Consider the following 27,976-nt stretch of genomic DNA (forward strand, 5'->3'; position numbering starts at 1 on the left):
TTCTTCAGTGGCAGGATTAGACCAAGATTCTAACCACCACTGTAATGAGGAACTCGGCCCGGCCACTATCACTCGGTCTTGCCTACCTTGCAGGGGTGTTGTCAGAACAAAAATGGCCAGAGGGACCATGTTCACCAGCTTGAGCTCCCTGGAGTAAAGGTAGGATATAATCTAATGAATGCTGCTTTTTGTTTTGTTTTGTTTGTCTTCTTACTATCACGCAGTATATAAATCTTATGAAATAAATAATGCATTCAGCCTCCTGTTGCCACCTTTATAAACTCGTCCTCAAAAATGTTCTGCACCTACCATTCCCCACCACCACCAAGCATTTGCCTAATTTTTTTACTGGACTATGTTTTTGATTTGCAGAGCGTTTACATTCAAAGAGTGTGTCTTGTTCGTTAATTAAGTTGTTTGTAGCCCACCTTTCGATAAATGCTTCCTATGCGCTTTTTAAAAAATGCTTAAAACAAAAACCCAACACTAATTACAAGGTGAAGACTGTTGGTCGATCTAGTTCTGTACTGTTTACACTGACTGCATTCAGCTGTCCAGAATTTTCATCCCTACTTGGCAATGCTGGGGACTGAACCAGGAGCTTCTGCCCACAAAGCACCAGGGGCAGCAGGAAAAGGAAGCCGAGGACTTATCCAGGGAAGACGTTGCAACATTTTGGTGCCATCTCAAAACATGACATTGGGATACGCAGGATTGTAAAAGCAAACGCAGCACCTCCAACATCACCACACCTCCCTCTTACCTCGGGTTAATATTTTAGGTAATATGCACTTAGGGACCCAGAGAAATGTTCCCCCTGCAACTTGTGGTCCATGACAAGGAAGAGCTATTGCCCAGTTGCAGAGCAGGCCCTTTGCACACAGAAGCTCACAGGTTTAATCCCTGGAGAGTGTCTGCCTCTGCCAGTCAGTGTACCGGTAGGTAAATACTGAGCTAGATGCAGCAATGGTCTGGCCCTCTACAAGACAACATCCTATGCTCCCGGCAACGCTGACCCTCCCTTCCCCTTGTCACAGCTTCTGCTATGCGCTTTTCTTGCGCTCTACATTCCCCAAGAGAAACAGAGGAAGTTATTGGTAATAGCTGCTGCTGTATTTGCAGATGACTAAACCCCGGGCTATTGCAATTAGGGTCACAGGGCTACTCAACACCCATTGAAAGCTGAAGAGTTCATTCATGAGATCTGCAAGCTTCTGGCTTGAGGTCAGGGAGATGACTGGTCTTTCCACAAACGAAACATCTGCTGTCCTGGAAGTAGCACTTCCTTTAAGTGACTGACTCATGCCTCTGCCAGGAACTACCACGACAGACATAGAGGAAGGAGTCTCATTTCATTTCTCCATTTAGCGCAGGGGAAAAGCACACAGGAGGCCACAGTGGAAACCTCTTAATACGGCTGCGCTCCGAAATATAATTCTGCAATGTGCTTAGAGGTACACGGACACTGCATTCCTGAACTCAGATATGAAATTCACATGGCCTAGCAATCTTCTGGCAGATGGGGGCAAGCCAAGTTGTCCGATGAGTTTTCAACTTACTAACTTGAATAGATGGACCAATGGGTATGAGTAGCTCCCTCTCATGAAAGCTTAGAAAGTAAAAAAGTTTGATTTTACAGCACAAACAAACATCCTTCCAGGGAACTATCCTAGATTTTTGAAGTAACTTGCACAACAATGAGAACTAGACTTGATGTGGCTCCAGAGAGGAGCTTGGGGAACATAGTTTGGTCCTGAAAATTGTATGCCTTTGAGCCACATACTGAAAAGTTGTTGTTGTTGTTTTATTTTAAAAAAAGTGAGTTCCGCATGCTAGTCCATTAAGTACACCAACACTCATGTGGGGAACATTTCGCCCTCCAAATGCCGCTGAACCAGAACTGCCATCAACCCATGCCAGCAAAGCCGATGGCCAGGGATGATGGGAGTTGTAGTTCGGCAACATCTGGAGGCCTCAAGGTTCCCCACATCTGCCCTATATACAAAAAGCTTAAGTGCCTCCCATTCAGAAGAGTTCCAAAGCGTTTTGCAACCTGAATTGTAAACCGTAGCAGCTCTCTAAATACAGCTGTAACTGGATGAAGACCTCAATTAAAACAGCAAACACGCTATACTGTTCAGATGAGGGCATCTTTAAAAAAAATGAAACACCAGTGGCTCAGTTCACTGGTTTGTTTTCCTTTCAAAGGGATATAATTTTAACAAACATACAGAGTTGCAGCCAAATAAGTTCTACCCATTAATTCTAATGGAACTAAGTTGGCCTTGTCCATTCATTTCAAGCGGTCTACTCTAAGCATGACTAACACTGAATACAACCCACAGTTCATAATCTGTATTTTCTTTCTGTAAGCTTTCCTTGTTGTAATTATAGCCTGAGCATGTTTCACAAGCTCAAAATATCAGACACTGGTTTTGGAAACATCCTGTGGTCAGTGCACTTGAAAACCTTTATGCTCTTTTCAAAAGCCAGCCAGGTTCTTGTTTTTGTTTTTTTGCACTCCAAGTATATTTTTACACAGCCATTGTTGTGAACGGAAAGCCACTATTAAAAAGGCGCACTCAGAAAAACAGCCAGGGGAAACAAAAGGTAAACGCAGGCCACAACTCCTGGTGGTGTTAGCACAAAATTTAAAAATCATATTGCAAGACAAGTTGTTGCTGAAACCAGGAACAAGAAGATTTGATATCCCGCTTTTCACTACCCGAAGGAGGCTAACATTCTCCTTTCCCTTCCTCCCCCACAACAAACACTCTGTGAGGTGAGTGGGGCTGAGAGACTTCAGAGAAGTGTGACTAGCCCAAGGTCACCCAGCAGCTGCATGTGGAGGAGCGGAGACGCAAACCCGGTTCCCCAGATTACGAGTCTACCGCTCTTAACCACTACACCACACTGGCTCTCAAGAGTTAAGCGAGCATGTGCAGTCTCTGAGGCAAAGCTTGGGAAAAGGCAGAAGAGCATAATACTGAGAGTGCGCTAGATCAGGACTTGGAAAAACTGGGTTCAAATCCCGCCCTAAAGTTCATTAACTCTCAGAGTAAGAGCTCACCACCGGGGTTGATAGCCTATCTATGACTTAATGCTGGGTTTCCCATCCCATAAACATGTGGTGTTAGAAACTCAGATATATAAGCTAGGTGCCAAACGGCACCTTAAACGTGGGTTACGGTGACCACAACAGAATGTCTATTCGCCAGAGGGTTAGACTAGATGATCGCTGGGGTCCTTTCCAACACTACGATTCTACGATTGCATGATTTCAACTACACTGCTTGACAGTAGCTTGCTCCTACAACAATTCAGTATGCAAGGAGAAACAAAGTGGAAATGGAAATGGTATTAACTACGGACTAAGGCAGAGGTTTTTAAACTGTGGCCACCAACCTCGCGGCCAGAAACCTCCACGTAGCCGCAGGTGGAACTGCACCAGTAGCAAAACGTGCCTGGGGAATTTCGAACACTGGGTGCTCTGTGGGCAAGAGGTTGGCCCCTTTCTGAGACAGACGACGTTCCATAGGGCTAGTCAACCCAGCTATCCGAGACCAACCAAGGCTCCTTGACACTCAAAACCGGATTAAAGCACACATCAACATTCTACATGTCTGGATGGGCTTGCCTAAAACAAAAATGTTTTAGCAGGCACCATAGAGTGCACGGGGGGGGGGGGTGCCTGCCTGATGTCAATAGGCATGGATCTCCAAAGCATAGGCTCTGCCACACTAAAAGATTGATTTCCTACAAGTTTGGAATGCATGTTATGTGGCATCTGTTTACGGTGCCAGTTCTGCAGATCAAAGTGCTCAGTCTTCCCCATGCTACTCATTTGTAAGTCCCTGGCTACAGCTTCCTCTGTGTCTTGGGGACATCCAAACTGTTTCCCTTCTGAACTTTCTTGTTCACCAATGGTTTCACACTAGACAACGGACAGGGAGCTGGTACTACAATTCCCATCATCTGTGACCATTAGCCATCCTGGCTGCGACTGATGGGATTTGTAGTTTAGCAACATATGGAGGGCCTCAGGTTCTCCACTCCTACTCTAGGTCAAATTACAGTTAATACCCCTAGTGTTTGTTCTCCCAGATCAAGAAGGCAAGGCTGAGACTTTATTTCTCTCTTACTGCTGTTTTTATTTTTTATAGACACGAGGCACAAACCTCCTGTTATTCATCTGCGGTTGCCAGTACTTATAAATGTGCCTGATATACTGAAGGAAAAGTAATAGAGCTTCTCCAACATGTAAGAGGAAACTTTCCCTTTCCTTTTGTTCTAGCTGCTTCTAGCTACCTAAAGGTGTCATTTGTATGAACGACTTCAGCAATAAACTATTCAGGCTAGTAAAGACTGACTTTTTGCTGGGTTTACTGGGTTAGTAGAATGTAGTTTGCCAATTTGATTTAATAAATTTTAGGGAAAAAAACAACTTAAAGGTTTCACTTGTTTACTGATTCAAGGCCCTACACATTCTGTAAAGTGCCTTGGGTATCATGTGATGGGAGACGCAGGTTAAGAATTAACATTTTCATAAGAGATAAAAATCGCTCACTTCCCTTAATCATCAGCACAAATTGTATCAGGAGTCAACCAATCGACAAAACTCATTTACAAACCTGAATTTTTAAACGGTTTTCTCCTTTTAGAACATTCCTCATCAACTCAACAAACCTGTCTATTTTTCTTTCATCGTCACAGGTATTATTTTGTACAAAAACCCTACTAATGTGGGTTTTGGAGTAACCAAGACCCCAACCACACCAGCAAATGTTTGCAAGCATCCCGTGTCTTCCCTATGGCCGGTGGCCATTCTTAATCAAGGACCTTTACACGGCTGCTTTTTCTCCCAGGAAGAACTTTGCAAAATGCGCTGCCGAAATAACGCCCTTAACACTTCCAGCACTAGTTATGGCAGTGTTTTTCAACCACTGTTCCGCGGCACACTAGTGTGCCGCGAGATGTTGCCTGGTGTGCCGTGGGAAAAATTGAAAAATTACTTTATATATAGTCAATATAGGCACAGAGTTAAATTTTTTAACATTTTCTAATGGTGGTGTGCCTCGTGATTTTTTTCATGAAACAAGTGTGCCTTTGCCCAAAAAAGGTTGAAAAACACTGAGTTATGGGTCTCCTTCAAAAGAGTCAACGAAGTCCTCATACAGTGGTACCTCTAGATGCGAATGGGATCCGTTCCGGAGCCCCGTTGGCATCCTGAGCAGTCCGCATCCCGAGCGGCGCGTCTGTGCATGTGCACGGCGCGATTCGGCGTTTCTGCGCATGCGCATGACATCATTTGATGCGTCTGTGCAAGTGCGAACCGCCGAACCCGGAGGTAACCTGTTCCAGTACTTCCGGGTTCAGCGCGTTCATAACCGGCGCCATTCGCATCCCACAGCAAACGCAACACGAGGTACGGCTGTATTGGGTTATCGGCTACAGCACGGAACTCTGTATGTAAGAGAGAAAAGCATCTCTCCCGGTGCACAGTCTGTTAGATACGTTTACCAACGTTCTCCCACAATGCTTTGCGCCAAAGGAGACATGTTACAATGGACGAAGGATCAGCGCCGTTCAAAGGAAGGTGCCATTCAATCTCACAAATGCACAGCCTAAAATTCTGGACATGGTGCATTTTGCGTATGTCAGTTTTCTAAAACAAACAAACAAAAACTGTAACCATTACATACAGAACCAGAAACATCCATCTCTTGGTGAGCTTCCTTCACAGAAACATTTGGAAGCCTCAAAGGTAGGGCTGCCATATGTTCAGAATTCCCCGGACGTAACCGGAATACTGCAGTCGCAAGCAGAGTCCGTGCAGAAATCGCCAAAATTTCTGGGAAAATACGGATGCACTGCAACCCAGGTCAGAAGTCTAGAACTCGATGAACGTTTATAAAAACAGCCCCAAAATCTGCAATAGTATTGCAGAAAAAGCTCAACAACTTTGCCCCCCCCCCAAAGCTGCTGAATAACTTTTGTTGTCTGTTGCCCTTTTCTGCTGTCTATTTCAGATTTTAGCTTTTTGAAATATGGCAACCCTCCTCTTACATTTACATTGTATATTTAAAGCAATAGAATACCCCTTGGCAACCGCAGTTGGTTAAGGGAGTTACTAGGGGAGTGCTCACACAGCTACAATTCTCAGAGTGGTTTAACAATCAATCCTTTTTCCCAGTGAACTCTGGGAAATGGGTTCCCCATACAACTTGCAGCACCCGTAACAAACAACAGTACGCCCAGAATTCTCTGGGGGAAGCCATGACTGTTTTAAATGCACAGTGGGGCTTACACTGGGTGACTCAGATAGACTGTGTTTCTCCCGATTTTATTTATTTTCTTACATTGATGTCTCACTTTCCCATCATCGCACACCTCAACCAAAGAACCAAAGGCAGCTTACTTGTGGCTTGCAAAAGTTATCCCGCATCCAGGCATTGACCCTGAACTACTTAGCTTCAGCAAAGGTGGAGAAGGGGGGGGGGACAGTACTTACCTCGTTTGTGAAGCCAGCCCTCTTTCACTATTGCGACTTCATTCATAATGGCAAATTCCCCCTCGACCTATCGATGGAAGCCAGACAGACGTTTGCCCACAGCGGTGCACAGAAATTGAGCTCTTTCTCCCCGTCTTCCTCTTTCCCCTTTCTCAGCTATTCCTGAAAGAGAAGGTATTGGGGGTGTGTGTGAAAAACAACGCAACGTTGATTAACCCAAACAGGCAATAATAAAGATGCAAAGACCATTATAAATACAGAGCCAGGACGAAAGCTCTTTTGGTTAAACAAACACACACACACACACACACACACACACGATGCAATGGAAAATACACACGAAAACAGAGAAGGAGAACCGCCCCAATGCAAACAGGGGAAGCTGACATAATTGTTTGGGGATTCCTGCGTGTTCAAGCGGTCAGGCAAAATACAGAAGCAGCCTCGATACTAGCACAGACCGTATCAGCCAGAGACAGGAGAGACCTCTGGAATTAAGACCTTGTAATGGAAAAAGTGCAGATTTCCCTAGGAACGAATTTTAACATTGGCCTAGCATTTAAACTTTGCCAAAGCAAAGGAGAAATGGTCAGTAACGCTTGCTCAAGGCTAGACTCCTCACTCACCCAACAGGGCCATCAACCATCAACTGCCCTGCTGGAAGGATCCCAAGTGTGTTTTAAATCACAGAACGTTAAGAGATGGAAGGGACCCAGGGGTCATCTAGTCCAACCCCCTGAAATGCAGCAATCTCAACTACTGGTGGATGCCAACAAAGTGCCCTTTAGGCAGCACACTGGAGACCCATAGATTACAGAGTGGGACAAATCAGGCAGAAGAGCACTTGCCTAACCTTGCACCCACCAATTCTAGTATTTCACAAAGCAAGGATTTGCAGGGAGAAGCATTCGGACCTGCAGCATTTCCTCTCCCCTCCCCCCCCCAAAAGAAAACAAAAAGCATGTCTCTTTGGAGAAAATAATGCTACCCTGTTGGCAAACAAAAAGTTAGGTTAGAATCCGTCTCCCTGATGCGTTTCAGCTGCCAGGTCCCTTTCAGTAATCTAAGTCCCAATATGACTACGATGCAACGTTATTATTTCTGTACTTGGAAACTGGGAGGCAAAACAATGCCACTGAAGTTTCAGCATCTGTTGCCAGCTTGTGATCTTATCCATTAGGTGCTGCAAAGCTGTCAACAGTCACCCCCCCCCAAAAAAAAAAATTGTTTTCAGAAATCGGCTTTAAAAAAACAAAACAAAATCCAGAACCCTCACCTGCCTTTCAAAGCCACACAAAAACCAAGCAATGAGTCACTTGCCACATGAGGTAGCATACCGTATGTTGAAGCACAGCAGGGCTGCTTGGACTCTGTACCAGTAGAGCCCAGAAACATGAAGATTAAACTAGCATATGTTTACTTTCGGCACATTTGCAAGTGCAACACACACACACACACCAATGAGATTCCAAAGTCAAATGATTTGTCTTCCCCCCCCCCCCGGGATGGAATTGAGGAACAGATCTGGAGAGGTGAAACGGTACAGATACTGGGAACGGACCTGGGGGGGGGGGAGATGTGGACAGCGGAGACTTTGAAGAACACCCAGATTTGTGAACAAGCGTGCACTCCACATCGTTAAAAATACACTAGGAAAGCTGGAACTGCAACCTGTTTGAATGTGCAATGTGACGAACCCCCACCTCTCAATTACTAAAATCGTGTCCAAAAGGGTACAGGGGTGAAACCAACCCCCCCCCTCCACTCGGTTTGCCTCAAAACAAACCCCTCTTACTTCAAGGGCTTATTAGTAATGAGAGTCTTTTTCCAGCTTTCGTGGCCTGGTATCCTCAATACTCTGGGTTACTTAAATGAACAACCCCTTGCCTACAGTAAAGGGCCTCCCTCAGCTCGGATCCCCACTGTCTCGATTTGCCTCACCACTCTGGCAACTTCGTGGCACTCTGGGTTTTCACCATCTAACCCTTTTCTGTGTGACTCTAGGACACAAACTATCACCTCCCTTTCCTCAGGTAAGTTTTGCCCTTTCTTGAGTCCACACCTCTGTGAGATTTGATGCCCTGCTGGACGAATAATGACGATTCCTCCTTGGCACCAAAAAGAACTGAACTTTATTTTCTTGAGAACATAGTTGCTTTAAAGATTCGTCCATTCACAATCTTAGTTGCGGTAATACAGAAACATCTTTCGATCTATAGTTTCATGTTAAACTAATCCTAACCTAAACCACCACTATCCTGGCCCCACGCCCTTCTTCTTCCCTGTCTCCACACACACACCCTCCCTCTTCTCCCCTGTCAACATGGCTGTTCCCTCCTTTTAAACCGGGACCCGTCCCGCCCCCAAAGGATGAGATGTCAGTTAAGTTGAAGGTGGATTAACTCCTTCTGAGACGGGAGGTAATAACTCCTCCACCCCGGGGCCAATCCGTCACATGCAATAATTCCCATATGCTTGCTTACTTCACACAAATTTAATATGCTATTATGACTAATTAAATTAATTTTATCCACTGCGGGTTTTTCTAATTTTTACCTAACCCACTTAGAAATTTGGTTGATAACCACTTAGAAAGATAAAGCAGTATGCTGTGTGTGTGTGTTTGTGTGTAGGCACGCACGCACACACACAGCATCTCCCTTGCAAGCAGAAGATCCAGGATCCAACTCTGGCATTTCCAGGGAGAACCTGGATGGTGGCCTGTCTGAAATTCTGAAGAGCTGCTGCCAGTTGGTGTAGACAGTACTAAGCTGGGACGGACCAATGGTCTGACTCAGTGTTAAGGCAGTTTCCTATGTTCCTATAAATAGTTAAAATAAATAATAAAAATATATATTTTTTTCTACTGTGATTCATGGGGAAGGGCAGGAAGCTCTGGTAGCTCCCAAAACACCACGCCCTGACCACCAGAGTCCCTGCTCAGCTGTTTCCCACCCCACTCTTTTTGGTTTCTGAGATTCCACCAGGAACTGTCCCCGTAATTTTAAGTCTAAGTACAAAGTCTTAGAGCAGGCAAAGCCACATCCATCCCCTCCGATTTGCGAGAAAATCATTACTGAGAGAGTTGTTCTCTAAAACTGCTTAAGGCTATGCTCTTCTCCCATATATAAACCTTCACATTCACAGTTGTCCAACACAGAAGTGTTATGGGCACTAAATCCATCCTAGCTAGGATTGTCTTCAACATCTAACAGAGCCTTGCCAGTGGTGGCACCCTCATTCCCATACTGCTGATGGAGAGCAGAGGAAAAGTGGAGCTGATTTGCCCTGGACAGAGATAGGGAATGTGTGGGACTCTGGATACTACAACTTCCCTAAGCCCCAGTCTGCATGGTCAGTGGTAAACTGCCAGGGATGATGGGAGCTGGACTTCAGCAACATCTGGAGGGCCACAGCTGACCATCGCTAGCCTGCAGTCACTGATAAATTCAGAAGATTCAAACCCAGAGAGGTTGGATTCAGCCTTGTCAATTTAGGCTGGTATCCCATCAGTTCAATTATACCTTGGCTGAACATTTTCTGAAGCAGAAACTTTTCTAGTGGTGCTTTATTTTTCCACTGGCAATTTTCCCATTTCGTAAGTTCACTGGTGACAATGAACAGATACAACCCGCAAAAAAATATTGAGAAAGTGTGGCGGTTTCAAAAAAATTATGTTTTGTTTAAGCTAAGTAATAAGTAACATAGACATGCTAAATTAGATCACTATACACCACCAGAAAGCTTTCCAATACACACAAAATAACTGTTTCTGAAGCAAACTGCTCTAATTCACACATGAAATTTTCCCAACTCAAAATTTCCTAGGAAATCCCCATCACTGCTTAACAACCAGAAATGTGAAGAATCTTGCATCTACGCATGCAGCCCCTTCCCCTCAAGTGTGCTGCAATTAACCTAGAAAATTTGCAATCAGCCAGAGTTTCCCATTGTGTTAACCAAATTTAAACCATGGTTCAAGATGTTCTGGGAAACTACAGTTAAGACTTCCCGACTTTTTGCGGCACTCCAAAATAGGGAAGGAAGAAACGGGTTGGAGGCAGATGAAGCACCATGCCAAGGTACGATAATCAGTAACGGCCATAGTCTTTAAAAGGTACTGTATTTTGCAGATGGTACTGGACTGGTTGCTTTCATTTTCTGCTGCAGGCTATTACGAACTGCTTGTTGTTATTACTGGTGTTTTTAATGATTGGTTCCAATTTTTAAGCAACGTTTACAATTAAAAGCGAGTAGTGTTTAGAACACAGCCAGTACAGAGAAAGAGGATCCTTTCCCCCATAGTTACTAAGTCAAGATGACGATTCAAAACAAAACAAAGCGCACATAACAGCAACTCCCAATTCCTGGCTGTAGCTGTAGCTAATTTTCCTATAAGGAAAGTTGGCACAAGTGAATGCAAATGTATGCAAATTGATTGAGGAAGAAAAACAAAGTCTGATAGGAAGGCAGAAAATGCCCGCAAACACACACCCCACAGAGAATTTCAAACTGCTTCCCACTCTTTCCAAGCTCTTATTCTCAGTATCATTCCCCCCATCATTTTTCATTGCACTGGTTCACCCACATGGCAGTGTGTTCACCATCTGAAGACCGCAACAACAGGTCCCATTTGCAAAAAAACAAGCAGTGACGTCCACCCAAGCTATATCAACCAAATCAAATTCGGCTACAAGTAAATTCAAGTGATGCATTCAAACACTAGGGCTGGTAGCCATAGGCAAAAAGGAATTCCATGCAGGCCACTTAGCAAGCAAAACTCACCATCCCGAGTCACTGAGGCTACCTGACCTTGCAGTGACAAAGATGGATTCAGGCACCCCAAAACCTGTTCTTTCAGAGGGAGACCAACCCCATCCAGAACAGGTAACTGGCCAATCTCCCAGGTGCAGGCACCCCAAACCCATAGTGCCTCCCCCTTTCCAAGGTTCAAGCTCAAGTTTATTGGTCCTCATCTATCCCAACATTGTGTCCTAGTAGCCATAAACATCATAAGCAGACACTGCCAGGAGTAAGCATGGAGCAACAGTACCAAATAGTATGGCAAACAGCCTTACTAGAAAAATTAACCAATAAACTGAAACTGACACGGGGACAAATAGAAGAAGACGCCTTCACCTCCGTATGGCTCCCCTTTATCACACGCACAGCCCAACAAGACAATGACAAGAATCCACCAACAGCATACAAATCAATATGGCTAACCTGATCCAAAACAACCACCCACCCCACTCACACATGAAAACAAAGACCACCACAGCCAACCACAAATGAACAACCACACCCTACACCAACCCCAACCTCTCTCATAAGTGAACGGCAGAGAACCTGCACAAGGAACATAAGTGAACGGCAGAGAACCTGCACAAGCAACGCTGACACCAAACCCTACATATATTATGTAAAATAGAAACATCGTCACCCGACCCCACCCATCTTCCCCCCCCTCCACCTCTTCCCCCCTTTTCTTCCTAATGTCTCAACAAATAAAACTGATTTGTAAAAATGTTACATGGAAAAAAATACGAGAGAGAGACATTGCACATACTTTTGTAAATCAAGAAAATCTTTAATAAAAATACATTTATAAAAAACAAAAACATTGTGCCCACAGCATTTTCATGCCACTCACAGTCCTTCCTGCAAAGCTAGACCCAGCAACCCATCTCTCCTGTGCAAGCAGCCATTCAAGCTTTTCAGACCAGGGATGGGGGAACCTGAGGCCTTCCAGATGTTGCTGATAGGAAGGTGGAGTCCAGCAACATCAGGAGGGTGCCAGGTTGGAGGAAGCTGTTCCAGTCCCTTTTAAAAGCCATCAGTGGTCACCATCACATCCCAAGAGCCTGCGGGGTCAGAGCAAAGGCCCGCCATCCAAGTCCAACATCCTGTTCTCACATTGGCCAACCGGACTAAACACACCAGCGGGGTCAGCTCACACACAAATGGCAGAGGTGTGGAGTACAAAAAGTTCCAGAGCTTTTATTTGGGGGGGGGGGGTGATTACACACACACACACACACACACACAAATGTCATGAGCTAATTAGTAACTGTGAACCTACTGCCAATACAGTATTAGGAAATCATTGCCGTTTCAAAGCTTTTGGCTTTACTAAATATAAGCAAAATAAACATGCTAAAATAGATCTCTTGCTAGGGCAGTAGTCCACCTTTATAAACCCACCTTCAACCAAAACACACCCTATTTTCTCGTGTATAAGACACCCACATGTATAAGACGAGCCCTATTTTTTGGAAGCCAAAATTAAGAAAATAATATTTTTTGCTGAGCTTTTTTTTGGGGGGGGAGATATCCCTTGAGTTGTTGAGCTTTTGGGGGGAGAGGTCACCACCGCCAATCGCTCACTCACCCCCTCTGCATTCACTATCCATGTATAAGACGACCCCCAATTTCTGCCTACATTTTAAAAGCAAAAAAAAAAACCTCAGAAAAATACGGTTACTTTTGGGGGATCCGCTTCTCTCTTCTTCTTCTTCTTTTTCTTTATCCCTTATTTGTATGCGACCCACCTCAAATCCTAACCCACCAGCCAAAGACCAATCTAGGACATCAGAAAAATTTCCAATGAAAGTTACTCTGATATGCGTGGGAATTTTCTCCTCCAGGAAATGTTTCAATTCAACATTTTCTGAAAAGCCCACATCACAGCGTTGGACCGGCACAGCGGTTGAGAGGCGGCGAGATTTGGAAAGCAAGTAGAGATAGAAAGCAGGAATGAGATGCTAATAACCACCTGTTTCGAAAAAAGCCAGGGCAAAGAGAAACCATCTCTTGAGTTCCACCCGACCTGTGAGTCCATGTCACAGCTGCAATTCGGAAGCGGGTGGGTGATCCGCTCAGAGAGGCAACTTAGTAGGACGGCTCTCTCCCACCAAGGGACCATCAGTCGGTCGATGAGGTGTCCCTTGAGTCAAGACTGACTCTAGTCCTGGGTTCTCAAAGAACTCTCTCAATGAAGTTACCCCCCCCAAAAAAAAAAAATCAAGGAAAATACCGTCTTATATTTTTTTTTGCTCAAAAAAACACAGTATGGCTTATTTTCAGGGGATGTCTTATTTTAACCGTGTCGCATCGGTACGCTGCATAGCCACGCCTCCCCAGGCTGTTTTAATGGGAGGTACCATGTCACTATGGCTTATTTTCAGGGTATGGCTTATTTTTGGGGAACGGCTTATATTTCGCAAATGCATAGAAATCCTGCTATGGCTTATTTTATGGCTATGTCTTATTTTAGGAGAAACAGGGTATTTACTTTGAGATAACAATGTGGTTTGAAAAGCAAGGAGGCAGGAAGAGGCAGGAAGGGTAAGCGGTCTAGCTAGGCTACAGAGCAGGCATAGGCAAACTCGGCCCTCCAGATGTTTTGGGACTACAACTCCCATCATCCCTAGCTAACAGGACCAGTGGTCAGGGATGATGGGGATTGTAGTCTCAAAACATCTGGAGGGCCGAGTTTGCCTGTGCCTGCTACAGGCCCCACATCGCATCCATGGGGCTTGATGAACAAGTGACGTGGGGTATTCCAGAGAGTCAAATAATAACCAAATGCCTGAACCAACTGGTGCCCAATTATAGGAAGCAGACTTTCTGATGGGCTTTAGTTGTAATTCCAAAAGGTGACCTCGTTCAGGGCAGGGCAGGGCTGGCGAAGTCATTACAAGTTTCAAGACTAGCTTCATACAGCATTCAGTGGCAGGATCATCACGAAAGGCCTCGGGCCATTTGGAACCTACAACATGAGGTGTCCTTTGTGCAGGAAAAAAGGGCATTTCACAGGAATTGTAGATTCAGCCTTAGTCCAATTACTGGCGGAAGGTGACTGCCTTGTTTTTACGGCCCAGAGTTAAAAGAGTAAAAGTAAAGGGGCCCCTGACCATTAGGTCCAGTCATGTCTGACTCTGGGGTTGCGGCGCTCATCTTGCTCTATAGGCCAAGGGAGCCGGCGTTTGTCCGCAGACAGCTTCCGGGTCATGTGGCCAGCATGACAAAGCCGCTTCTGGCGAACCAGAGCAGTGCAGCGCATGGAAACGCCGTTTACCTTCCCGCCGGAGCGGTCCCTATTTATCTACTTGCACTTTGATGTGCTTTCGAACTGCTAGGTGGGCAGGAGCTGGGACCAAGCAACGGGAGCTCACCCCGTGGTAGGGATTTGAACCGCCGACCTTCTGATCAGCAAGCCCTAGACTCTGTGGTTTAACCCACCTGGGTCCCTTTAGTCAATGCTAAATAAGGACATCTACTTGCATTAGGTTGTAGCAGAGCTTCCAAGAATTAATTAGGCTGCACTCGCAGGATCCATCATTGCAGGGAAATCCCCCTATACGACAGGTAGTATGGAAGGGCTATTTGGCAAGAGCTTCCCAATGGGATAAAGCGGAAGTAAGCTCCCAGTCTGCAGAGTTCCATTTGCACCAGGCTTTTGTGTGGCAAATGGTTAACTAGAATCTTATCATTTACTTTTGGAGTTCTGCGGCCACTGTCGAGTTTTATGCTACCACAGGATTCACGCAGCCTAACCTAACCTTAAGGCTGCAATCTTGTACACACAATAAGTTTAACTGGGTGCAGTAGGTCTCAGTTCAGAGTACCACTGCTAATCTGTTTGCATCAGAAATCACGGTTCTAGGCTAGAAAGAGAAACACATTTCTAAGAACCCCTGCTCCCAATAAAATAGTTTACGAGGGTCAAAGCAGTTCACAGTTGAGAATGAACAGCTTCAGAGCAACAATGCTGCAGAATCAATGCAGCGTGGCAGCCAACAGCCATTCCTTATCCTGAAAAGACTGCATAAAAGGACAGTATGTTAATGCACAGCTATGCAAAATCTAAGCCTGGCCTTGCAGCGCACGATGCGTTTCCCACACTGCTTGGAAAAAAAGTTCTCACCCCTACAGTCATTTATGTAGCAAGAAAGGCGAGCGCTCTTGCCGGACGAATGACGGGGCAAATTGCAAAAATAAAACGAACAAATAAAACTGGGCTGGAGAGTGACCTCACTTGGGAGCAGTTCCTAGAGTTACAGCAAATAGGGGTCACCCGAGGTGGCTGTGGCCTGCTTGTCTAGCCACTGGCCACGTGACAGAGCTGTGCCAAAGATATAGAAGTAAATCAAAATCGAAACGCGCAGATATAAAACTCCTCCTGGTTTACTCAGCACCAAAAAAAAAAAAAAATGCAACCACTGTCTCCCCTAGTCTCGCAGCTCAATAAAGAACAGTCAAGAAACTAAGCAGTGCTTATGCCTCACTGCAGTTTATACTGTGCTAATTTATTCATGCGCTGACCGAAGCATTCAAGCTGCGAATACACCACGGAGTGTTATTTTGAAGAGACAATCCAGACTGCAGAATCTCAGTCTAACCATCTCAATGCAGAGAGAGAGGGAGAGGGAGAGGGAGAAAGAGAGAGGTTTGCTTTACCACCACCAATCTGTCTACTCAAGCAGGGATGCAGCTGGTTGCACTCCTGACACCAAAAGGTAGCAGTTTTTGTTTTTAAACCTCTTTTGGGGGGGCGGTTCTCTCCCCCCCCCCCCGCAAAATGCTCAGCAGCACACTTTCCCAAGCCTTAGCAGAAATGCATGACATAGACATGGGAGGTGCAACAGGAAGAGAAATGCCAGAAAAGGCACTTGGCAAACTTTTCTAGGTCGGAACTGTAGTGTCCCTTTCACTTTAACCTGCAAGAACAAACTTTCTCTTCTTTATTCTAATAAAAGTTTTTATAAATGTAAAATCAAAATATATGCCGGGGGGGGGGGAAGGGAGGAGGTGCAAAGCAGTGCAGATGTCGCATTAAATAAATAAAAAAATCCAGAGAGCAGATTATGTAGGTAGAAAACTAAAAGTAGCAAAACAAATCATAAAATCCACGAAGTTGGAGAACATCTGGCCCTCAGGTCCAATCAGGCCCCCAGGACTCTTCCCTTGGTTACTCCACCCACTGTTCCCTCTGACCCATATCCATCTCCTGTGCTGAGCTACAGCCCTTCTCCATTTGATAGCTTCTAAAAAAAACCTATAGCTCAGTCCTCCAATGGCTTGACTTCACCCCTGAAGGCGCACTCCTCAATTGTCTCCCGAGACAAACAAATGCCAGTCCCACCTGGAGATGCTGGGGGTTGAACCCGGGACCTTCTGCATGCAGAAAGGTCATATCGCTTATTTACCAAGTTGATCCCTACACTGTGCGGGCGATGGCTTCCTGCAGATACAATCTAGGAATCAAGAGGTCTTTCCTAGTGTTGTGGCACCTGCCCCTCTGGAACGTCCTCCCATTTAGATATTAGGCAGGTGCCATCTCTTGTTGTCTTTTCAGTGCCTACTTGAAGACCTTTCTCCCAACAAACCTTTTAAGCTGAGATTTCTTTCCCAATCTGCATCTGTAGGTGGAATTGTTCTTACGCAGGGGTCAGCAACCTAAGGCCCATGGGCCACAAGCAGCCCACAGGGGTCATTTAACCGGCCCACGAGCTGCCCCCAAACCGAGCCGCCCGCTTGCCGCACTAAACCAGCGCAGCGCGGGGACTTGCTTCCGCGACACCAGAAATCGCATTGGCGGAAATTGCAAACATGCACGATCCGGCCCATGGAGGGATCTCTGCTGGAGTGAACCGGCCCAGGCGAGATCTTACGATTTTGTTCAATTTTGTCACCTCTTGTTTTTGACACCCTGGTCTCCTTTGGGACAAAGCGCAGGATGCAAATTTAGTAAACACACACAATGCATTTTGAAGAAGTATGCGGAGCCCTCGCTATGTACATGCCAGGCATATTCATATATTGTGTGAATGCAAGAGTGCAACCAGGGGATGAGTTGGGAGGAGACTTGACTCTCGAGGCTCAGCTTAGCAAATAATAATAATAATAATAATAATAATAATAATAATAATAATACACCCATCTGACTAGGTTGCCCCAGCCACCCTAGGCTTCCAGGGTAGAACATTATGGAAGGAAAGGAAGCCCTCTCCTCTCCTCTCCTCAGCACTGTGGAATTTGGTTCCACGGCTGAGTAGGTATTAATCAACAGGCGCAGTAGCTCCTGTTCATGCATCATATATGAGCCTCAAGGGGCCTGCTTTCGAGGAAAAAAACCATGCTTAATTGAAACCACCGTTTTGTTCCTAGGCTCATTCCAGCTATCAAAATCCCATCAATTAAAACGTGGCAATTAATGTAATTTCCTAGCTGCCTAGCCACCACTGCCAAAATAAAGCCCACAGCCACCGCTCTTTACACCTATGCTACTCTTGCTTCTGGTTTGGCAACGGATGAGGCCAGCTCCTGCTTACCCTATGGCCAGGTTTGGCTTTGGGGCATCCAGTTGCTAATCAAGGATGGTAACCCAGCTCCCCCTTCTCATCAGCACAAGGGTTTCCGCCTGCACAACAGAACGTGCTCCCTCTCCTCTTCCCAGGCTTGCCCTGCACCCTCTCCAAATCTGCTCTAGAGAATTGGGAGAAACCCACCCCCAAGAACAGATTTTTTGGGGGGGGGAGTTTCACTGTGCAAGCAGAAAACAACATGCTGACAACACAAGAAAGTCAGCGCTACACTGGATTCCACCCTTTGTGATCTGGGAAGACTTCAATAATTGAATTTGGGAAGTGGGGGACCTTAATGAAGCCCGTTCCCCGAACTTCACTACGGTTGTCTTTATTTCCAAAATTGTGCATACTTCTAAGAACGGTGGCTATAGGACACAGATCACAAAGGTAGGGGGAGAGTGGACCCCTGTGGTCACTTGTAATCTGAGCACTGGAAGATGTCGGGGTGCTTTTAAGGAGAAATCAAGCTCCCTAGATATAGAAAGAAGGAAGTTTGCATGCGGATGTGACAGGAGTTCGGAACAGAAGACTCAGGTATGTATCAAAAGCTCCCGTTCGTCTCCTCTCCTCTTCCTGCAGCCCCATGTGCATTCTCAAGGCTGAGGGACCCTCCAGAGCAGATCTGGGGGAGGGGAGGGGCGCAGAGCAAGGAGAGGACATCCCATGGCACAAGCGAAGCTCTGCTGAACTGGACGCAACCCTATGAAATGGAGCTATTTCCAAAAACCAGAGATACTTTGCAGGGTTAGGAAGTACCTGTATTGTGCAAGCCTGCCAGGTCAGCAAAAGCCAGAGTCTTTGCATATTCGCTGCTGCTGCTGCTGCTACTTAAGGGCCAATTCACAAGACCTGGCCATGTTGGACCAAACAAAGAAAGTGTCATCCATATGGGGTACCACACTTGCCAGCATGGTCAATCAGAGGGGGGAGTGCCTCAGCTCAGAGGTAGTGCATTTGCTTTGCTTGCAAAAAGTCCCGGGTTGTGCAATCTGCAGCATTTCCAGGTAGGGCTGAAACCCCGGAGAGCGTCCGCCATTCAGTGCAGACAGTTCTGAGGCAGATGGACCAAGGGTCTGACTCTGCATTCAAGGCAGCTTCCTGCGTTCTTCCTAATGTGTTTTAATGTTAGCAAACTCAGAGATGGGCAGCCAAGGACTATGCCGTGCGGCTAGCACTACGTGCACAAGCTTCTACACCTTGGCTGAAACAACCAGGACATTTATTTATTTATTTGTATTTATCCAGCAAGATTTATAAACTGGTTAATTAAAGAGCTTGCAAAAAAAGCGGATGTAATAGGATGCGAAAGCAACCTAAATCCATTAAGCGATCAAAAACCAAGCAATCGTCAATGAGACACAGATACAAAATCAATAAACCTCTAAAAATGAATCCAGGTAATTCAATAAATGGTGACTAAGGGGCCCAAGAAGAGAAAGGCCGCAGTTAGGGCTGGGAGTGTTGAAAAACCACTGCCAAACAGACCAGAAAATACAGCTTCCTATCAGTGTTAGAAATTCCCCAGGCTCCAGGTGTGTCTTGCGACTGGCACAGGTCCAATTGCGACCATGTGGAGCTATCTGGGTGCCAGGTGAGTGACTGACATCTCCATCTGGCTGGACCATTCAGCTTTCTTAAGCAGGTAAGCAGAAGAGCTAAATTATCGCATTTATATCCCACCTTTTTCTCCCAAGGAGTCCATGGTTTACCTCCCTCCCTACAACAACCCTGTGAGGTAGGTTGAGAGACTGCGACTGGCCCAAGGCTACCCAGTGAACGTCATGACTGAGTGGGGATTTGAACCCTGATCTCCCAGGTCTTATTCCGACACTCCTAACTACGAAACCACATGGGTTTTCTAGAGCACTTCTGCTATGGGGCGGCTAGATAAATTAAGTAAGTAAGTAAATAAATAGGGGGAAAGCAAAATGTCCCTTAGAGAAGGATCTGAAATATTTTCTGTGAAACTCAAAGTTGTTTTATTCTGGATTGCTTTATTTGATGTTTTAATGAATTGCAAACCGCTTTTGAGATTTGTTCTTTAAAATATAAAGCAGTACAGAAATGAAATGGATAATAATAAATTTCACTGGAAAATAAAAAAGGCGCCTAGACAATCCGTTGTGACGTCTGCAATCTAGGTTTAAGGCACCACTGGCGATTAGTTTGTATATCCGAGTTTCTAACACTGCTTCCTATGTTCCTAGTAAAATATGATGATTAGTAAGAATGTAGGAGGATTCTGGACTTGCAATCAGGATTTATTCTGCACCAGCTTCTGCTGGTAAGGATAAATCTCCCCGCATATAGAAAGGTAGCACATCAGGAAGGAAGTTTGAACACCGGTCTCTCCCCTATATGCTAGATTACCACAAGCAGGGGGCTTTTTTATACCGAGTGTGTTTGTATTTACAGACAGGGTGGCCCTCTATGCCTGTTGTTCGATAGAACAGCCTCCACTCTATAAACAAGCCTTTTCGCTGCCTGCATAGGTTACGATTCGCAGAATAAGCCTTCACACGGCCCCAGAAAGCCAAGCATGAACAAAAGGTTACAGACCAACAATGAACAGTAAAGACAACAACCGACAAGTCAGAAGAGCAGAGATGGGTAAAGCCAGAACGGCCTATTAATAAGAAGAGGGACTTGGGTGCGAAAAACTGTTCTGACAATAATAAAAGGGAGAACAGGTCCCAGACACAGAAGGCAAAATAGCCAGTGCAGAGACTACTATTGCCAGTCTCAAATGCATCCATGCAGAATATTCTGTTGACTTCGCTGGTGCTATCTTGTGCCGTCAGGATTCCCCCTGCATCCACAGCATGCGCACGCAAAGCACTGAGCATAGCAAGTGCTGCTCTAGCACATCACAAATCACGGCACTATGCCAGCACTGCAGTGGCTCAGTGGAGGTGTTGCAGATACACACCAGGGCAGGTTTTCAGAAAACCGCTGTTGTGGGTCTGCTCTCTCAAAAACATACACATTTAAGCGGCGAAAGTTAACCCTAAAGGAGCTTCCAGGAAGTTGTGTTGAGTGGGACCACTGGCCTGCCTAGCTCAATACTGTCTACACTTACTGGCAGCAGCTCTCCTGGGTTTCAGGCGGAAGGAGCCTTTCCTAGCCCCATACCTGGAGTTGTAGGAAGTTGAGACTGGGATGGATCTTGTGCATGAACAGAAGGTGCAGAGGGACACACATCTGGTATTCCAGGCTAAGGCTGGAAGATTTTTCCAACCTGAGGGCCACATTCCGCTTCTGGGCAAGCTTTTGGGGGCCACATGCCAGTGCTGGGCTGGTCCAAGGGCAAAGGTGGACGGAGTAACAAACGTGAATTTTACAAATGTGCATTTTCTGCACATACCCCTCTCAACCCTTCACCCAGGCAAGCAAAGAGGCACCATCAGAATTTAAGGGCACATTACAGCCAGACCAAAAACACACAGGATGTAGAGAAGAGTCCAGTGAGGGTGTGTGGCTTAGGGACAAGAAAGGAGATTCCGAAGTAGAAGGGCTCTCCTTCCTCGGAAGTTTTGAAGCAGAGGTTGGATGGCCATCTGTCCTGGATGCTTTAGCTGACATTCCTGCACTGCGGGGGGGGGGGGGGTTTGACTACATGACCCTTGGGGTCCCTTCCAACTCTTATGATTTTCTTAGAGTGCCAAGGGCCAGGTAGAAAGGTTTGGATGGCTATATTTGGTAGCCAGGCCTGAAGCTCCCCATGCCAAGCTTGTGGGGCTTCATTTAAAAAAAAAAAAAAGACAAGTGATGCTGGAATAGCAAAGAGGTGTTTTTGCTCAATTTTCCAGCTGGAAAGAGGGAAAAACAACTTTCCTAAACTCTGCAAAACTTCTCGTATAGATGAGTTGCAGTAATACAAACATAGGAAGTCCACTACTCATACTGAGGACATTCATTGCCAAGTAACAGCTACTCCCACTGGCTGTAGCTCTTAAGACAGTGATGGCCAAACTTGGCCCTCCAGCTGTTTTGGGACTACAATTCCCATCATCCCTGACCACTGGTCCTGTTAGCTAGGGATGGTGGGAGTTGTAGTCCCAAAACAGCTGGAGGGCCAAGTTTGGCCATCACTGTCTTAAGAGGTCCCAGGCAAAAGTCTTGATCTATTCTAGCAGGAAATCTTTTAACTCAGGGGTAAGCAAACTTCTTCAGCAGGGGGCCGGTCCACTGTCCCTCAGACCTTGTGGGGGGCCGGACTATATTTTGGGGGGGAAATATGAACAAATTCCTATGCCCCACAAATAACCCAGAAATGCATTTTAAATAAAAGCACACGTTCTACTCAAGTAAAAACACCAGGCAGTCCCCACAAATAACCCAGAGATGCGTTTTAAATAAAAGGACACATTAAAAACACGCTGATTCACCGACCGTCCACAGGCCAGATTGAGAAGGCGATTGGGCCGCATCCAGCCCCCGGGCCTTAGTTTGGGGACTCCTGTTTTAACTGAAGGTGCAAGAGATTTAACTTGGCATCTTCTACAGAGCGAGCACGTGCTTTACCACGAAGTTGTGGTGCCTTTCCTAAGAAGTAAACAATGTGCAACTGAGCACTTCCTATGTATCTTTGTGCTGTTCATGGGCATTGGGACTTCCCTAAATCTCCTCCATGTGTTGGGGAAGACTCGTTGCTCACCTAATGTGAAATCCCCACACAGTCTTCCTTGACCATTCCCCTTCACCGAGGAGGGTTGGCTAGCCTATGTGCATATGGGGATTTTGAGTCACATAGGCGGCATCCAGAACTATTTAATTAAAATCATATGCTTTTTATTTACTCGGGCAGGATGAAAGACGAATCTTTTTAATCCTAAAATTACTCCTAGCAAAAGTAATTAGTTCCTAGTAAAACCGTACTCTCCCTAGCCTGAGAAGAAAAGAAGTAGAGGGCTGGTTAGCGCTTTTAATTTTCTGAACTCGTGTTCAGTATGCAACTTTTAAACATCAAGGCAGGTTGCAAACGGCACATGTGACATTGCTGGCTCTCCCCAGCACGTTTTGTAGCGCACATGGCTGTGAAGTTTGGGGCTCTTAAAAGTGTCCAATTCAAAAGCAACGGCGCCATGCGTCTATTTTACCACTTAAAACTCTGGTTTTTCCTCACACACCAGCTGAATATGTATGCTATAAAATAAACCAACACTTAAAGAGATTTAGCTGCCTCAACCTGGGTTAAGGGAGGTGGCTCATTCAGGTCAGCGTGGAGGTTTTTTGCACATTCCCAAACAAATAAAGGGAGAAAGCTTAATCATATCAGGTAAACCATCTGCGTGTGAGACAGCAATGTGGTACAATGGATAACGCACTGGACTTGGGACTATGGGAAAACTCAGGATCAAGCCCTTGCTTGGATATGAAGCTCACTTTGGGACCCTGATCCAATGACACTGTTTCTTCCTGCCCAAAATCGCAGCTAGATAGATCAGACAGACTTGACCTCCTTCAAGTTAATATGCCTTTGCCCCCACCTTACACCTAAACTCCTTATATTACCGCTGCACCAATTCACCTACTCCAAAAGCAGTAATTCCTGGCACAAAGGTTTTTACACATTCAAAATACCGTGGGCCCCGAGATAATTAAATGAAACCATTGTGGGTTTGAAGACGGAAGTTAAACAGCTACATTCTACTGGCAACACAGCCTACTGCGCACATTTACCTGTAAACAAATGCAATGGCGATAATTAACCTGGCCAGCCCTTTTAAAAAAAAAATGGAAGGGAAAAGATCCTGACTTTTAAATACTACACGCTTACGCAAACACGCAGAATGCAATAAGGGATCCATCCTTTTGTTTTCTCATGCCAGAGAAAAGACAAAGGGGGGGCCTAACTAAAAGTATTAACAATGCTACCCTAGACCCCCCCCCCCCAAAAAAAAACCTACCTAAAAGTGTTAACAATGCTACCCTACCCTCAGTGGGAAGCGGGTCCCACTAAGTTCTGAAGGGCTTACTCTCCCCTAAGTAAGTGGGTACAGGATTGCTACCTACAAAAAAAATCTAGAAACAATCATAGTCTGTTCACACAGCAAGGTTTTTCTCCAAATAAGTAGAGGCCTATCCCTGGCCTTTCTTGCACTTATTGCATGGGCAAATGTAACTTTATTACTTTTTTTTTTTCATTCAGCCCGTCCTCCAAGAAACTTGGGGCACAACTCACAGCCCATCACACCACCACCACCCGCATATTGCAGGCAAGATCTGGCCAGTGGCCCACAAGCCCAGCCTCATAATGAAAAGCCGGCAAGCAGGACTTCAGCACAACGCCTTTCCTGCAGTTTCCAGCAACTGGTACTCAAGAGGCATTGATTGCTATTTAATTCTCCTTAAAAAGCCATCAAAGTCAGTGGCCACCCCTGCCTCTTTGTGGAGCAATTTCCGATTTATCCTCCTTAACAACCCTGCGAAGTAGGTTAGCTTGAGAACGGTGGCCGGCTTTGAGGCACCCCCAGCGTTGCTGTCCCATGGAGAGTGAGAATTTGAACCCATGTCTCTCTGCAGCTACTCCAACACCACTCTATCCCACAACACTTCAGGGTCTCTCATGTCCAACAGGCAGCTCCATGGAAATGAAGAGGTACAGTATTCCCTGCTACAACTGTTGCGCTTCAGTCACATTCATGCGGGACCGCCAGGTTTGTCCGCACAAAGTAGTACAGTAGCTACCTAGAAGCTGTCAGGACTGCCTGTGTGGACAGAAGAATAACAAGACTATGAACAAGCTCTAGAAACAAAACCACAGATCTTACAGAGTTACACCCAAGTGGATTCTGTGAAACTCACTTAGGCCTCGGGTATAACGTACCCAGGGTAGACATTATGAAGCTTTTTACATATTTCAGAAGGATAGTAAACAAAACCTATATAGCATCTGCTACAAGCAGGTTAACAGAGGGTGAGAACCCCCACGAAACTCCATTTAGAACAAGTTAGCCAAAAATCTAAAGTCCTTCATACTTTTTTTTGTTTTGTTTTAAGAGAGAAAACCAGCTATTTTCATTACCTCCAAAAGCTAATTAGGAGGCTACAGCGGTCCAGAGACCTGGGGGTCTGCAACCAAACTGCGCACCTCACGAGGAGCCACAGGGGTTGTTCTGTCAAGCACGCCCCCCCCCACGTGATTCGCCGTTTTGACTCATTCACTCGTTACTTTTTTTAGGTGTACAGTAAAAATAAAATATAAGTATTGTGTGAATCAGCCCTGTCTGTCTCACATCAAAGATTCAGTTGGCGAATCAGAAGGTGGGGGTGGCAAAGGCCTGGTTTTTATGGCACTGGGTTTGTGAGGTTGCAGGGGGGGTGCATTTAATAAATATGAAATAATCCAATGCCTGGAAAACATATACATTGCTGGTGGGTAGGGCAGGAGACCCAGTTACCTCAGAAGTGGAAGGAGGAGGGACCTGAAAACCTCCTTCCTCCTCAAACAGCTGTGGGCAGCAATGGAGAAGCCTGAGGTAAACAAACACCGCATAGAGGAAAGAAGGGGGGGGTTAGAGAGAGTAAAGCAAATGGAGTGGCATCCGAGGGTGCAAACCCAGGACCCACCACAAGACCCCTCACCCACATGACACCCCACAACGCAGGAAAAAAGAGGGTTGGGAAAGGTGCAAGTTTTTTCCACAAGGGGAGAAGCCCCCCCCCCAGCGCGCACCCCACCCCAAAGGCACGCACAAAGAGCCCATTCCCCTCCTTCCTCTCGCTTTTGGGGAGCAGGCGTTTCCAAAGCCCAAGCGCATCTGCAGGCAGGAGCAAAGGGAACCGCCGCCGCCGCCACTGCAATGCACAAAAAAAGGATATTTCATGATAATATTTAGAAAACACACACACACACATATCTCATCTAAGGCCTGCAAAGGAGGGTCACTTTTGCAGCGGGAGGTTTGCAAGCAAACAAACTGCCTCGGAGAAAGGGCGAGAGCGCCGCGCGGAACAGACGCTCCAGACAATGCACCAAAAAAGGGGGCGCCCCCCCCCCAAAAAAACCGGGCGCGCGCGCACACACACACACACACACCCAAGCCAAAGGGGGCTGAGCAAGGCCCCGCGGCTGCTCCCTCCTCATCCGAGGCCCGGGGACGCCGGCGGCCACTTACATGCCTGGGAGGGTGCAAGCGGAGCGGCTGGCCGGAGCCGAGGCCTAGGCGGGCTGCTGTTGCTGCTGCTGCTGCCGGGCGCCGCCGCCGCCGCCTCCTTGCTGGTCTCGCAGGGAATCAGCCCATTGAGCTCCCGCCTGCGAGGGCTATGAATGAGGAGGCGGCCGGCGGCTCCTGGTCTCTCCTGCGGGGCTTTCCTCGGAGCAACGCGGCGGCTGCCCGGGCTTCGCGAGCTGGACGCGTTGCCGTTGCGGCCGCCGCTGCTGCTGCTGCTGCTGCTTTTGCTGCTGCTCCCAGTTCCTCCAGCCTCCCTTCCTTTCCCCTCTTTGAGTCACTCGCGCGCACACTCACACGCTCACGCGCACAAACACACACACACACACACACACGCCGGCTCTCGCCCGCGGGGTCCTACCGCCCGGCATGCTCCACTTCCAGTTTCCATGCAATATTTTTTTTCCCATTTCCCCGGGAGAAAGAATAGTCAGGACGCTGGAAAGACACCCGCGCGCTGCTGCATGCATGCGCTTCCTCAGGCAACACATAAGCGCACCCCCACAGCACTCTCTCAACACCCCCCCACATGCACACGCGACACACGCATGCACTTAGCACACTGCCGCATCCAGCACACGCTGGACACTCACACGTGCCTCCAAACTCAGACGCTTGCTCAGCAAAAACCAGTTCTCAAAACGTGCACTCTCTCGCACGCAACACGCCCAAAACACACGCGTGCACCTTATTCAGCACACTGACACATTCAACACACACGCATGCGCTTACTCAGCATTCTCATGCACTCAACACAAAACAGGCGCAGCGCTCGCACACTCAAAACATACATAGACTTTACTCAGCAGCTTCACACACAGCACACTCAAGACATACACATGCGCTTGCTCTGAGCTCTCACATACACAGCGCACTCGAAACACTCGCATACATTTACTCAGAGCATACACAATCCTTCAAAACGAAATTGTGTGTCTCTCTTCACCTCTGCCAGAGTGGAGAAGAGTCTGGACTTCATCTTAAGAGGCGCAGGACTTGGTTAGAGATGTAAAGTGTTGCTGGCCTGACTGGGGACACTGAGCACAGCCGTAAATTGTAATTCTACATACATGTTAAATGGCCTGCGGCTAAGAAAGACCCCCGCACAGTCATACTGGACTTGAAAAAAGGAAAGTTCCCCCAAAATAAGCGTGGCTGGTGAAAAGGAAGCTGAAAGATGGGAAAGTCAAGGGCAGCGGGATGGGGGAACTGGACCAAGTTTGACAGGTGGGAGGGGCTGCCCGCCTGTCAATCATTTCATGTCAACAATGATGTCAGCTGACCCTTTTTGCCCAGCAGTGTGAAATCAGGTGATGATTAGTAGTTGCATAACCCAGTGCATGGGACTTCTCAGGTGAAACATCGTTAGGCCCAGCTGTGTCTTTACCTGCTGCATATATGAGGTCTGGTGTAGTAGTAGTAGTAGTGTAGTAGTAATTTATTTATACCCAACCCATCTGGCTGGGTTTCCCCAGTCGCTCTGGGCAGCTTACAACATATAGAAAAAAATAATAAAAACATCAATCCTTAAAAACTTCCCTAAACATGGCTGCCTTCAGATGTCTTCTAAAAGTCAAATAGTTGTTTTTTTCTTTGACATCTGAAGGGAGGGCGTTCCACAGGGAGGGCACCACTACCGAAAGGGCCCTCTGCCTGGTTCCCTGTAATTTTGCTTCTCACAGTGAGGGAACCAGCAGAAGACCCTCGGAGCTGGACCTCACCTCAGTGTCTGGGCTGAACGATGGGGGTGGAGCCGCTCCTTCAGGTATACTGGCTGAGACCGTTTAGGGTTTTAAAGGTCAGCACCAACACTCGGAAATGTACTGGGAGCCAATGTACCGGTAGGGCTTTCAAGACCGGTGTTATATGGTCCCAGCAGCCACTCCCAGTCAAGCTGCCGCATTCTGGATTAGTTGTAG

At 46.5% G+C, this 27,976-nt stretch overlaps 1 protein-coding gene across 2 annotated transcripts in view; it reads right to left on the reverse strand.

The window, feature by feature from the left end:
- AKT1 (AKT serine/threonine kinase 1) overlaps positions 1–26,235 on the reverse strand; it is a 115,114-nt gene extending 88,879 nt beyond the window's left edge. The window contains exons 1-2 of one of the 2 annotated variants that reach the window (XM_033138566.1): positions 26,004–26,233; positions 6,512–6,673 (exon numbers count right to left, since the gene is read on the reverse strand). In XM_033138566.1, coding sequence (XP_032994457.1) covers positions 6,512–6,557 — 46 coding nt within the window. In that variant the 5' untranslated portion in view covers positions 6,558–6,673; positions 26,004–26,233. Of the gene's footprint in view, positions 1–6,511; positions 6,674–26,003 lie in introns of both variants that reach the window. The other variant, XM_033138574.1, reaches the window with a different exon arrangement.
- Positions 26,236–27,976: the final 1,741 nt, after the last annotated feature.

Source organism: Lacerta agilis, chromosome 1 (assembly GCF_009819535.1).
Source record: "Lacerta agilis isolate rLacAgi1 chromosome 1, rLacAgi1.pri, whole genome shotgun sequence".
NCBI classification, from domain to species: Eukaryota; Metazoa; Chordata; class Lepidosauria; order Squamata; family Lacertidae; genus Lacerta; species Lacerta agilis.